This window comes from Ursus maritimus, unplaced genomic scaffold (assembly GCF_017311325.1).
Source record: "Ursus maritimus isolate PB19 unplaced genomic scaffold, ASM1731132v1 scaffold_4, whole genome shotgun sequence".
NCBI lineage: Eukaryota > Metazoa > Chordata > Mammalia > Carnivora > Ursidae > Ursus > Ursus maritimus.
Window position 1 is genome coordinate 46,490,484 of NW_024426552.1, and position 12,945 is coordinate 46,503,428.

At 40.2% G+C, this 12,945-nt stretch overlaps 1 protein-coding gene across 5 annotated transcripts in view; it reads left to right on the plus strand.

The window, feature by feature from the left end:
- The first annotated feature begins 8,256 nt into the window (after positions 1–8,256).
- TFG (trafficking from ER to golgi regulator) overlaps positions 8,257–12,945 on the plus strand; it is a 29,753-nt gene continuing 25,064 nt past the window's right edge. For 4 of the 5 annotated variants that reach the window (XM_040621172.1, XM_040621174.1, XM_040621175.1 and 1 more), the window contains exons 1-2: positions 8,282–8,462; positions 11,959–12,185. In XM_040621172.1, coding sequence (XP_040477106.1) covers positions 12,002–12,185 — 184 coding nt within the window. In that variant the 5' untranslated portion in view covers positions 8,282–8,462; positions 11,959–12,001. The other variant, XM_008702016.2, reaches the window with a different exon arrangement.

Genomic DNA, 12,945 nt, shown 5'->3' on the forward strand with positions numbered 1-12,945 from the left:
TTTTCATTTTGTGTTAAGGAATATGTTAGGAACAATGCAGAAACTTCTAAAATGAAGAACAGGGACCTAAATATGCCAACCAAGGTCAAATGAATCATATATGACAGACTTGTGACGTCTTTAACTCTTCATTATTTGGTACAGCAGGCAGGTGGCCTTCCATGATGTTATTTTTTCCTCTCAAATACATTTTCTGTGTGTGTGTCCATCTACCTTTTCTTAAAAACAAAACACTAAATCTTGAGAGAGGAGAGGAGAAGTTTTATTAGCAATTATTTATTAAAACACACATACAAAACTCAGATTGAAAGTAGTGTTACATATGCATCATCTACTACTTCGTTTATATATATGTAACTTGTTAAATGTATATTTGGAAAAAATATACAAAAGCTGCTGAAAAACTGACTAAGTAAGGAAATCAGAGGAAGGGAAAATAATTGTAGGAGCAAAGAAGGTAGTACCCAAGAAACATGTCAGATGGTCTTCTATTTTTGCTAGGAGTGGGTCTCAGATTAGACCATAAGCTTCCTGACGCCCAACATAAACAGGTAAACATGATCACACAAGTCACATATCTCTTAACAATTAAACAACCCAATAAACCTATCTTGGCCAAAACATAGCTATTCCAACGCTACTTGAAATTGGCTTTGCATTTTCTTCAAAGTGTCCCCAAGGGTATGTTACCAAATGAGAGGACGTACCATTTGGAATAAACAAAAAGGCTGTTGCAGTTGGACATGCAGCATGTTCACATCCATGCCAGTCACGTGTAATGCTCCGTGTTGCCCCGCACCACAGGAAACTTCAGTATCACAAGTGGGTCACTAAAGACAGTATTTTGTTTTTTAAAAAACATTTAACAAATGTATACACCTGTGAAACCACCACCCTAAGGAAGATTAAGCACTTTTTCATCACCCTGTACCATTCCCTTGTGCTCCACCCCAGTTAAATCCTCTGCCATCCCCAACCCCAAGTAATACCTATGTGCTTTCTACTACCAGACATCAGTCTTGCATGTTCTAGAATGCCATAAATGGAATCATGTCCTCTTTTGATCCTGGCTTCTTTCAGGCACCATAGTATTTTTGAGATTCATTCATGCTGTATCAGTGGTTTGCTTCTTTTAATTGCAGTAGTGTTCAGTGTTTTGGGTAAATCACATTTTGTTTATGCTTTCACCAGTTGATGGGCACTTGGTCATTTATAAGTTTTGAAAACTAGGAATAAAACTGATAAAAATATTCTTTTTTTTAAAGGATTTATTTATTTATTTGAGAGACAGAGAGAGAGGGAAAGAGAGAGCATGAGCCAGAGGGGCAGAGGGAGAGGGAGAGGGAGAGAGAATCTCCATGCTGAGCCCAGAACCAGAAGTGGGCCCAATCCCAGGACCCTGACATCAGGACCAGAGCTGAAACCAAGAGTCGGTTGCTGAACTGACTGCACCACCCAGGCATCCCAAAAACTGATATAAATATTCTTATATAAATCTCTATGTTTTCTCTTGAAATACCTGGTACTGGAATTGCTGAGTCATAGATAAAGTGTATATTTAACAGTATAAGAAACCGGTAAACAGTTTTCCTCAGTGGTTGTACCATTTTATAGCCCCCAAAGCAATATATGAACTTGGAAATTAGTTTTTAAAGTCCTTATTTGTGAAGTACTTCAAAAGTAGAATTAGGATGTAAATCTTTTTTGCAAGCTACTGATCATGTTTCTGAGAAGTCCCATTGCTTAATATGTTAACCCCCTATTTTACCAAAGAAGAAAAAAATAAAAGCAAAGCAGAGTGGTATGATTTAAGGGTGTTATTGCTTACAAACTACATTTCCCAGAGAACTGTGGTCCAATTCTTATCTTCTTCCAGTACAGCTCTTGTTACACGTGGAAGTATGACATTGATAATTTGCTGAACTTTGATAGAAGCTGCCATGCAACCACGTTGTAACAATTGAGACCTTCTGGACCTTTGCAATAACAAAAAAAAAAAAAAAAAAAAGAAGACTGGCTCTTCTGACTACAGTACTTACCAAGCAGTTGCAGATTAGGGGAGCATCCTGGACTGGGAGTTGTGGTCCCAACTACAAGCCATGTGACTCAAGGCCATACTTGACTCTCAGGGCAGAAGCCTGAGCTTCTACCTTTTTAAAGGTACAGGCAGGACCAGGTGAACCCTAAATTCCCCACCAGCTCTAAAATTTTGTGACTCTACATGCAGGCTGAAATTATTTTTAAATTAACTTAAAAATATTTTCCCAGCTAGGTATTACATGAGTATATTTTTCTTAAAAAAAGGAAATAAAGTACAGCATGACGGATGGAGCCAAAATGCCCTTTGGCTAATTTCTACCAAACCCAGGCCCCTCTTCTCTTCCTTCCCTGTCTCCTCACAGTTAACCACTATACTAAGTTTGGTGTGTAATCTTCCAGATTTCAAGAAATATGAACACATAAAATTATATACCCACTGAAATTCGTCATCTTGTGCTTCTTTTTCCTTTTTTTTTTTTTTAAATATAGATGGTTTAGGGAACTAATTCAGTAGTCCCCAAGACCACCCCAAGGTTCAGTTATTCACTAGGAGCACTCATAGGATTCAGCATAGAACTGTATTCATCACTATGACTTACTGTAGCAGAACACTATACAGCAAAATTGGCAAAGAAAATAGTCACATGAACTGAAATCAGGAGGACATCAGGCACAAGCTCCCAAAAGATCTCTTCCAGTGCAATCACACAGGGTGTGCTTAATTCCTCCACAATGAATTGGGACACTTGTGAAATGTTGTCTGCTGTAGCCCATTAGAGACTCAGTGCCCAGGGTTTTTATTCGGAGCTGGTCACGAAGGCACCCTTTAGCTGGCATATCCCCAAATTCCACACTCCCAGAAAGCAAGCAGGTGTTCAGCATAAACCGCATTGGTTGTACAGTTTAGGTTCAATGCACCATCCTTATCAAAGAATAGTGGGACTGCTCCTGAAATCCAAGTTCCTAGTCACTAGCCATAGGCTGACCATGCAAGCAGTTCTTTCTAACCATAGTAGTTTCATTTTGTATGTTAACTCTTTCCTGCACATTAACATAACTTTCTGAAACTTGCTTTTTTCATCTAATAAAAGGTTTTTGAGATCTAACTGTATGTGTATGTTTCTTTTTATTGCTGTATAGTTTTTTATCTGAAAATAACACAGTAGGGGATATCTGTGCTCTCACATCCAAGGGTTTCTCTGGTACCCTAGAAATAGACTTGCTGGATCACATAGGGTTGGCTGTTTTGGATGTTGATAAAAGTTACCATACCACTCTTTAAATAGTTTGTATCAGTTTACGCCCTGACAACAACGTGTGAATGTCTACGCTGCGATACCCTTTTCTGTAAAGTATTATGAAACTTCTTTTAATCAAACTAATATGTGAAAATTGTCATCTCATTGTTTTACGTTGCGCCTTTTATAATAAGTTGGTTTTCACCGAAATGACTTTTTAAAAAGGCCCTGTTTAGTTATGCATTTATATGGAGGGACTAAAAGCAAGATCGTTGGCATAAATGTTAAACTAGAGATGTGAGAGCCTTTCAGTACCCAGACTATGATTTGACATGCATGATTTCTAGAAGCTGACATCTGGGTTTCTTAAAAGAGCTGAAAACAAAACAAAACAAAACAAAACAAAAAACCCCACCTTACTCTTAGTCAAATGAAAAGCTGTGAGATCTCCATGTAGGTCTTGTGGCATTAGTCTTTGAACCAAAGCTCTGACAGAATGCACAGATGTAACTCACCGCTGTCTCCAGGAGACATAAATGAAGAAAAGTGAACACTTCCAGATTGCTCAGAGATAAAATCCTATACTCCTAGGGAGCTAGGAACTCACCAGTGATGGCTGCTCCGTGTTTCTGGAAGCTTACCCTATAGAATGGTGGGGAACTGAGTATTCTTTTATTCAATAATGCATATTGAATACCTAGGAGGTGCCAGTTTCTAGGTATATAAAATCTAGGAAGAACTGCCTACAAGGAAGCAATTTCTCTAAATAGGGGCTGGATGTAGAGCCCCATGGTAAGGACAAACATTTTAGGGTCTCAATGGCTCCGCAGCTGGTAGGACAGACAGAGGTATTTTCTTTAGCTAGTGCTAAGAAGGCTTCCTCAACGTTACAGAGTAAAACTATCATTCTTTTCTCCTTTATTATCTGTGCGTGGAGTGGTAGCTTCATTTGTTTACACAAACAGATCTTTATGTTTGGCCAATGGAAGGGAGGCTGACCTGACCAACTGGCTGCCATTTGGTTGTCATGAGTTTCCCCTTCCGTTTGGAGTTCTCTTTATTTAGCGACTGCTGCCACAACACAGCTGATTCTCAGGGAGGGACGTAACTTCTCTTTTGAAATTCTCACCCAAGGAGGAACTTACATCCTTTCTTTTGTTCCCCTGAGGGTAGCAGAGATGATTGAAACTTTCAAAATGATTTATACTAACTACGAAAGGACAACATGACGAAACAGGTTTTATCCAACTTGCTATAAGGCTCATAGTCTTTGCCCCGTTTCCCGTCCAGTCTGAGAATCTACTTTTTTCATTCTTGGGATCTTCCCCGTCCAGTTGAAGAGTTCTAGCCACATAGACTTAAAGGGAGAAAGAGTAGGTGGTACATACATGAATCGACTGTCTCTCTCAAAACCACAGTTCAAATCTAACCCTTCTTCAGAAGTGCACCAACAAGGAAAGCAACCTTTAAACTGGTGCCTCAGTTCCCCCCTTGCCACAGGTGGGTATTTCCTTACACCGCTTCGCCTTTCTTCACATTTCCAACATTTCTGATTCAAGACTATTCTTGGTATTCTTTTAAGACCAGATCCATCTGCACATAGGACAGCTGGCCAGGTGAGCATGAAGTACAATTTTCTCTGACTCAGAACCTTTCTAAACTCTGGACAAAAGAAGAGGGTAAGATGTTTTCTAATAGCATTTTAAAGGTGTAATCACTTACAGAATCCCCAGAAGAATCTTCTTAATGATTTGATTAATGCTTACCCCAATAAATGTGACCATAAGTGTTTAAAACGTGATAATTCTATGATAACTTAGCCTTTTTGGCTTCACTAATGAAAGACAGCAGTAACTAAAACCCATGTCTACACATACCGTGGGAGAAACCATGTTCCTGGTAAACGTGGTAACTAGTTTAATTTAGGCTATCACTCCTTGGCCAGTTATCACCTGCATTTATTGGGAGCCTAAGTACACAGAACTGTATCATCAGGAACTGTGGGCACATTACAGAAACAGTAATCACTATTTCACTGACTCAACAGTTACTCATTGAGTGCCTATTATTCACTCAGGCAATCAATGCCAGATGCTGGGAAGGATAGAGAAAATACAATCACAGCCTTCAATTTGGGTGGGGGGAGGTGAGGATGGTGGTGAACAATATACTCAAAGATAGAATTATAAGTAAGGATACAGAACAATCAAATGAAATTTCATAAGGGACCAAAAGTCTAATTGTTAAATGTTTGGTACAAAAACTCAGGGTTATAATGTAATCCTTATGGTCTTTAATAAGACCACAAAAAGATACTATTTACACTCCCTCCCCCCAAAAAAGTCTTAGTGATACCAAGAATTGGCATTATTTATACAGCTAAATATTTGCATAATCTGCCATTCAGTAATCCATGTATTACCATGTAACAAGAGATACTCTTTTACAAGAGACACGCTAAAGGATGTTTATGCAGGCACACAGCAGAAACCAAAAACAATCTAAATACACTTTGATAGAAGATTTTAAAAATTTGTGGTATACTCTCCCAAAGGAATATTATTCAGCAATAAAATAAATGAATTCCAGCTACATGTAGCAATATAGTATCTTAGTAACATAATATCGAGTGCAAAAATTGTTCCAGAAAACCACAGAGATGATACTCTACATAATGCGTATAAACAAGTAAGACTGACGACACATCCCATAGGCAAATATATATATGATTAAACTATATAGAAGATTTAAAAACAAGGCAATGTTAACAAAATTCAGGAGAGAGGCACAAGGATCACCTCGGGGAGAAGCACACAGGGAGACATAATTTATTGGTAATGTTTAATACTTGAGTTAGGTAATGAGTTCCAGCTGTTCATTATGATCTTATTTTTAAAAATGTAATTGTTCTATAGGACCAGGAAGAGGAAAGGTTACTGAAGTGTTTGTGGACAGTTTAGTATTAAGCTGAAACAAGAAAATGAACAGGATATGGTTTTGGTTATTAAGGTGTTTATAACCTAAAGGGGTAATCTGACACACTCAGCTGATAATGTTGTGTGCTTCTCTAAACCTCCTCTATGACATATAAATAAACCCAAATATCCTTAATTTCATGCTTAATCACATCGTAAGTCTGTCTGCATACAGGATGGCAGGAGGTGAAATCTTTCATAAAGTTCTTCATTAAAAATTTTACAATGTATATTTCTGGAGAATCTTGGGTAAATGCTTTAATGTTGCATAGACATCCTTCTTGCCTCATGTCACCTGAGTCTCTGATCTGGCTTCCAAATGATGCTTTACTCTCTCATTTCTCACTTCTTGCCTTGTGCAGCTCCTACTGTTGCTTTGATCTGAGGAATCATCACTATACCATCGCGGTTTTCACAGTAGCTGGGAACAGGTTTTAGCATTTAAAAAGACTTCTCATTGTTTGGGGATGAAGCGTGAAGGAATTATAACATAAAGAACCTCAAGCTGCTTTCAGAGTCCAAATGCACCAACCCCTCCACAAGACCACACTATCGGTGCCTCTTTTCCTAGCTTCTAGCTGGTCCCAGTGCAATAAGGATCTGTGTATTTCTTCTCAATGGCAGGACTCAAGTGAGTGTCCCTTTCCTGGGAGCCTAAAGAGAGGAAATTATTTCCCCTTATTCCAGGCTCAGGTTCATCTCCTTATCTCCTGCCCCAGGATCTATTCTTCTTTTAGGAAAATCGACAGAAATATAATTCACTTCCTTTAGGGAATATTTTACCTCTGATCATATTTGTGTGGTTTTGCCCATCTCAAACCATCTCAAGGACATTAGAATATTATTACTGGACAGCTGTGCATTTCCCCAAATCTGGAGTACTCAGTTCTAAATAACAAGTAATGAAGAGAAAGTCAGGGACATTTTTCATTCCTTTATTCCTCTGCTCCTCAATCTCTGCAAGCAATTGATCAAAGAGCAATACATGCAGTGTTGGAAAATACAATTTAGAGGCAAAAAGCCTTCTAAAGTCACATATTTCACTCTCAAACGGAATTTTTCAGACTTCTAACTGCAAAAAGATCACACTATGTATCGTACTAAAAGAACATACCTTCTCACCCTAAATTACCTTACCCCAGGTCCTTCAAGAATATCTGGTGAATAACTGGGGACCACGTGGGTTCAACTTGCTTTTTGCTTAGTCTCCGTCATGTAAGGCAAAAGTTGTTTCCAACTTTTAAAATAGCACTCCCTCATCCCTAGATTTCAACACTGCCCTCCGCAAAATGTAGAGTCCAGTCTGAGCCCAGGCACTTATTACATAAAAACGCATATTTATTGTTTTAGGTAAGAGAGAAGGAAAGAGTATAGAGGTCAACGCTGCCTTATCCCCCAAAAAGGCTTCCAGAATTCTTAGCAGCCTTAATTTTCCAGCCTTTTCCTTTTACACATTCACAGGTTTATCCAGTCTCGTAAACGCTATTAGAAACTCCCTGCTCACAAACTGATTCATCCCCCTTCCCAGCACAGTGCTCGAAGAAGCGTAGGCGCCCAATAATGAATGAATGAGTTTATGGAAGGAAGGCGGGAAAAAAGGATTAGTTTTATCGAGACAAGACGAGGAGAATTACAATAGTCGCAAAAAACACCCAAACTTGGACAAATGCCCACGTTCGACCAACACTCAAGAGTCCAGAACAGCAAACCATGCCCCACCCACCGGCGGCACACGCGAAACTCAAGCTTTCAGGAAAGCCGGAAGTGCCTGGTCACGCCTTGCGCATGCGTGCATCCGTTCGGCTCGCTCTGCTACACTCCATCCTCCAGTGAGAAAGCAGAGACTCCGGCCCACGCAGGCCCGGCCGCAGCCAGCCGCGTGCCCCTGCCGCTGCGCATGCGTTCTGGGTTGGCCTCTTGCTGTGAGGCGGAGCGAAAGGACGGATTTTTTTTTTTTTCTTGTTCCCGCCCCTCTTCTTCCCCCACCTGCCACGTACTGGGCCCGAGATCGCGCTAGGCTTGGTGGGTTCGTGCTATTGGCCGGGGCCCGCGCGAGCCTGCTAGCGAGGTGCGGCGGCGCGGGCGGAGGGCACCGGAGTGGGCCGTGACCGCAGCCTCCCCACTACGTCCCAGAGCCCGGCGTCGGCCTCGCACGGGTCGGGTCAGCGGAGATCCGCGGGGAGGCGGCCGCGGCAGCCTCGGCCAGCCGGTATGGCCGCTGGGGACGGGGGCGCGGCCGCTCTATCGACAAGGCGGGCCGGGAGACGAGGAAGCGTTTTGAGGGCCCCGCTCGAACCGGCGGGTACCGGGCGGGGGGCGTGCGGAGGAGCCTTGGGAAGGGGCTGGGGCCCGGGAGGGCGGTCGCGGGGTGGGGGGGAGGGGAAGCTGGGGAGGGGGGGATAGGAGTCCCGCAGGCCACGGTGGCAGGGAGGCGGGCCTCTGGGGTCTCTGGGGGTAGTTTGGGCCAGCAAGTGCTCTCGCTCCGAGTCCGCCTGGCTCCTTGGGGTTGGACTGCCAGTTGGAGAGAAGAGGAGAGGTGCTTTGTGAGGCCTGGGGTGGTGGAACACTTAATCTCCAGAGGGGCTTGGAAAGGTGGGAAAGGTGAAGAATAGCGCCTATGGGAATAAGTTTATTGGGGTCACCTAAGAGGAACCTTGTTCCTTAGCTGTGTCAGGGCTTAATCAAGCGCCGTCTGGAGGCCCAACCCAGTTTTATAGTGATGATAGCGAACTTCTAAGTTTACTTTACTATGAACTGTACTATTTTAGATGCATGATATTATTTAATCATCACAAAGAGTCTTTAAATTTAGTTATTCTTATTTTGCATATGATGAAAGTTAGGCTTGGAGAGGTACTTGTCTAAAGTCACAGGTCTGGTAGTGGGAATCTTTACCATCTTACTGGTCAGGCAGGATTTGTGACTCCTTGGATTCTTTGGAATAATCAAGGGTAGATTTTGCTTGAATTTCTTAGAATTGCTGTGCTGTGGAGGTGCCTAAGCAGGTCCCTCTGAATTGGAGCAGGACTTTACCCACAGGGTTAGTGGTCAGGAGGTTTGGCCACTGAACCTAGATTCTGGTTCAGGAGGCAGGCTTTTTATGTGCCTTTGGGCATGTCATTTTATTCTTCAGTGCTAAAAACAGTGTTCCTCTTGGAGGGTTTGGTAAATTAGTGGCTGTGTCATTTCTGGACTTCAGTGGGATATGGACAAGATGGGAGAAGAAAATGTTGTAAGGATCTCACCAGCAGTCCTGGCAACTAGTAGTTCTAGTAGTTCTTACCAGTCTCTACCTGGTGACTGGGATTAGAGAAAAAGGGGACCTGAATTCTGTTACATAAGCAAATGTGGGAATGGGATTTCCCCAGAAAGGGAAAATTTTGTGGTGCCCTTAGTTTTGTGATGATTGTATGCATGTCTTGAGGAGATGGCTGCACAAACTGGGGACAGCCTTATGAAAGAAGCCCTGGTTCCTGGCCACAGGGAATTTACAGTGCATGGGCAACACCAAGGAATAAGTGAATTTGCAGGCTAATGTGGCAGATACAAAGTAAAACACACTAATATTTTCAGATCCATTGGAACCGAGCATTGAATAATCTTCCCACAATCAAAAAGGACTGACTGATTTGTGGGTCGGCGCATCATGGAAAAAGAGTATTTCTAAAATTAAAAAGAAGGAAAGAAAAATTAATAAATGTAATCTTTTCAGAATATGGCAAGGAGGACTAGAGATATTCATTTAAGGAATAATTGGAAGGACATTGGCGTTTATATTAAGAATATTAGAGCATTATATATAACATTGATGGAATGAATGAAAACTTCAAGTATTTGAAGGGTTGCTATGTTAGAAGGCAGATGGGGTGCTTTCACACACAACAGAAATAATTGTAGAGAAGCATGAAAACCCAGTATGATGTTAACAGATTAATAGGAGAAAACAGAAAGCTGCCAGTAGTAAAGTATGAGTTTGAAACCAGAGTGCGGCCAGTAGGGGATTGTAGGGCACTTTAAACGGTTTGAGAGATCATTTCCTTGGGGCAGGAGGAGCTAGGAGTTGAAACTAGGGAAATGCTCAGTGGTTATAGATGATGTATTCAAGAACATCTTGGTTTTGAAAACAAGAGGCCTTGAGAGGAAGAGCTACTACACATTATTTAATTCTGAGTGTATTTTCTATAACTCTATAGCAACCATGTAAATTACTAGAGACCTCAGACTATATTTTGAGTTTAGAATTGCAATGTCATTACAGAATAATCACCTTGAAATAATAACCTGAAATTAGGATTAAAGTAAAACCCAAGAAAGAAAAATTCTATAGCAAATTAATATTTAGTGGCTAGTTCTGTGACATCTTCTTTCTTAAAATATGGAATCTAATCCTACACACCCACTAAGGTTTAGGGAGGGGTGAGTTACAGAATATTAAGAGACAATGGTGCACAGTCTTATTAGAAAGCTCAGGAGGATGTCACTCATTTGCCTTTTCTCGTTAAGTTCCCCAAATAGGAAAGCTAGAGAAAACATTAGTGAAGTCTTTCTTACTTTAGAGAGAAAAATTTGAGACTGTTTTAGTGTTCACATATGGTTTTCAGGGTTATTTAGATATAGGCTAATAGAGTGTGGAAGCCAGTATTTATTTGTCCTTCATGTAACAAAATTGAATGACTACCATGTGCTAGGCACTGTTCTAGTCTCAGGAATACAGTGAACAAAACCATTTACTTCTTCATTTTTTAGTAGGAAAGACAATACAAAATTAATAAATTCTTAATGTCTGATAGTGATAAGTGCTTTGAAGAAAATTGAAACAGGGTAAGAAAGTGAAAGAGGATCCATTTTAGTTTAGCTGGTCAGGACAAACCTCTGAGAAGTGAACATTTGATCAGAGATATGAATCATATGGGAGCTGTGAAAAGGGCTCATGACAAAGGGAACAGCAACTGCAAAGCCTTGAGTTGAGAAGAACTTAAAAGTATGGGTGCAGCAGTGTAACCAGGGAAAAAAGTAGGAAATGAGGTTAAATACTTGGCTAGGGGCTAGAGGCCAGATCATGACCTTGTAGTTCTGTCCTTTACTAAAAGTGAGCTGTGAATCTATTGAGAGATTTTAAGCAGAGTGACGTTAGATTTTATTTAACAGGATAAGTCTGATGTTGAGAATAGATTAAAAGCACGGAAAGATAGAAAGCCGGCGGACCAGTTAGGAGTCTTTTGCGGTGAGGCAGGCAAAAAATGGTAGTGGCTTGGATCGGGTTGCTAGAGGTAAAGGTACTGAAGGGTTGGAATGTAGGAATATTTTAGAAGTAGTGGCAACTAGTTTTTTGGCTATTTGATGGACTTTTTTAAAAAATCATGAACAGCTAGAAGGAAGTAATTGTCACTAACTGAGATAGGGAACACTGTAGGGGAAGCAGATTTTGGAAAGATCAGGAGTTTTTTAGACAGCTTAAGTTAGAAGTCTAAATGGTAACATCAGATAAGCGGTTAGGTATGTGGGTAAAATATAATAGACATAAAATAATAAAACTTGTTTTTTTAGGCACATAATAAAGTTATCTCCAGACCATTTTAACCTTAACATTGGAACAGTGAATCTCTTTTGAAGGCCAGAATTTCTTAGATTCTAATAGTGGTTTTGCTTTTCAACTTTTAAGATAAGTTTTTATAGCTGTTTAATCATCAAAACCGTTTTATCAGTCTTTCCTTAGAGTTGTATATACACAACATCCTGGAGTCCACCATGAACGGACAGTTGGACCTAAGTGGGAAGCTAATCATCAAAGCTCAACTTGGGGAGGATATTCGACGGATTCCCATTCATAATGAAGATATTACTTATGATGAATTAGTGCTAATGATGCAGCGAGTTTTCAGAGGAAAACTCCTGAGTAATGATGAAGTTACAATAAAGTATAAAGATGAAGGTAAGATTGTTTCTAAAGTTAGTCATTAAAAGTCTAGGTATTATATGTGTTTTTTTCCTATCTTTTATTGAACTATCTCAATAAAAATTTTGTTCTCTTCTGTGGTAGTTGAGTACCCACTTAATTTGATTGGATGTTCATGTAGTTATAGTTCTTTTATAAGTTAAATAGCTAAGTGATTTATTATTAGAAATGGGGGTTTAAGTGATAGAACTTTCATATATATTTTTACAAGCATTTTTTTCTCTTTTGCTCATGCAGTTCTGGCTTTCTTTTTGCTTTTAAAACCAAATTTTCACTCCTCAGTAGGTATTGAATGAAAAAGATTTTCATGGCCAACTAAGTGTGGGAAAGCTGGTTGAAACAGAAATATGTTTCTTTACTGTAGGAATTTTCAGAACATGTAATATGCTGATGTACATTGTCAGTTTATAGTATGCAGTGTCCCTGGACTCATCTGACCACAAAACCAATTTTATGGCAATGGGTTTTACATGACAGATGTTGCATCAAACACATAGCAGAATTATAATAGTAGATTATCTTGATTTCATTTTCTTTAAACCTGTCTTCTTTGTAAACATCTCTACTGAAATGTGCTTAGGTAATTACTAGTTTCTGTCTTACCACTGAATTTATTTTCAGTCTATCTCACCTTGATCTCAATACTTGGCACTGCTACCCATACCATCTTTTTAAAAATACTCTTATCCCTTAATATCTCTGCCACTGCTGTCCTAGTTTTCTTATCACTGACAGT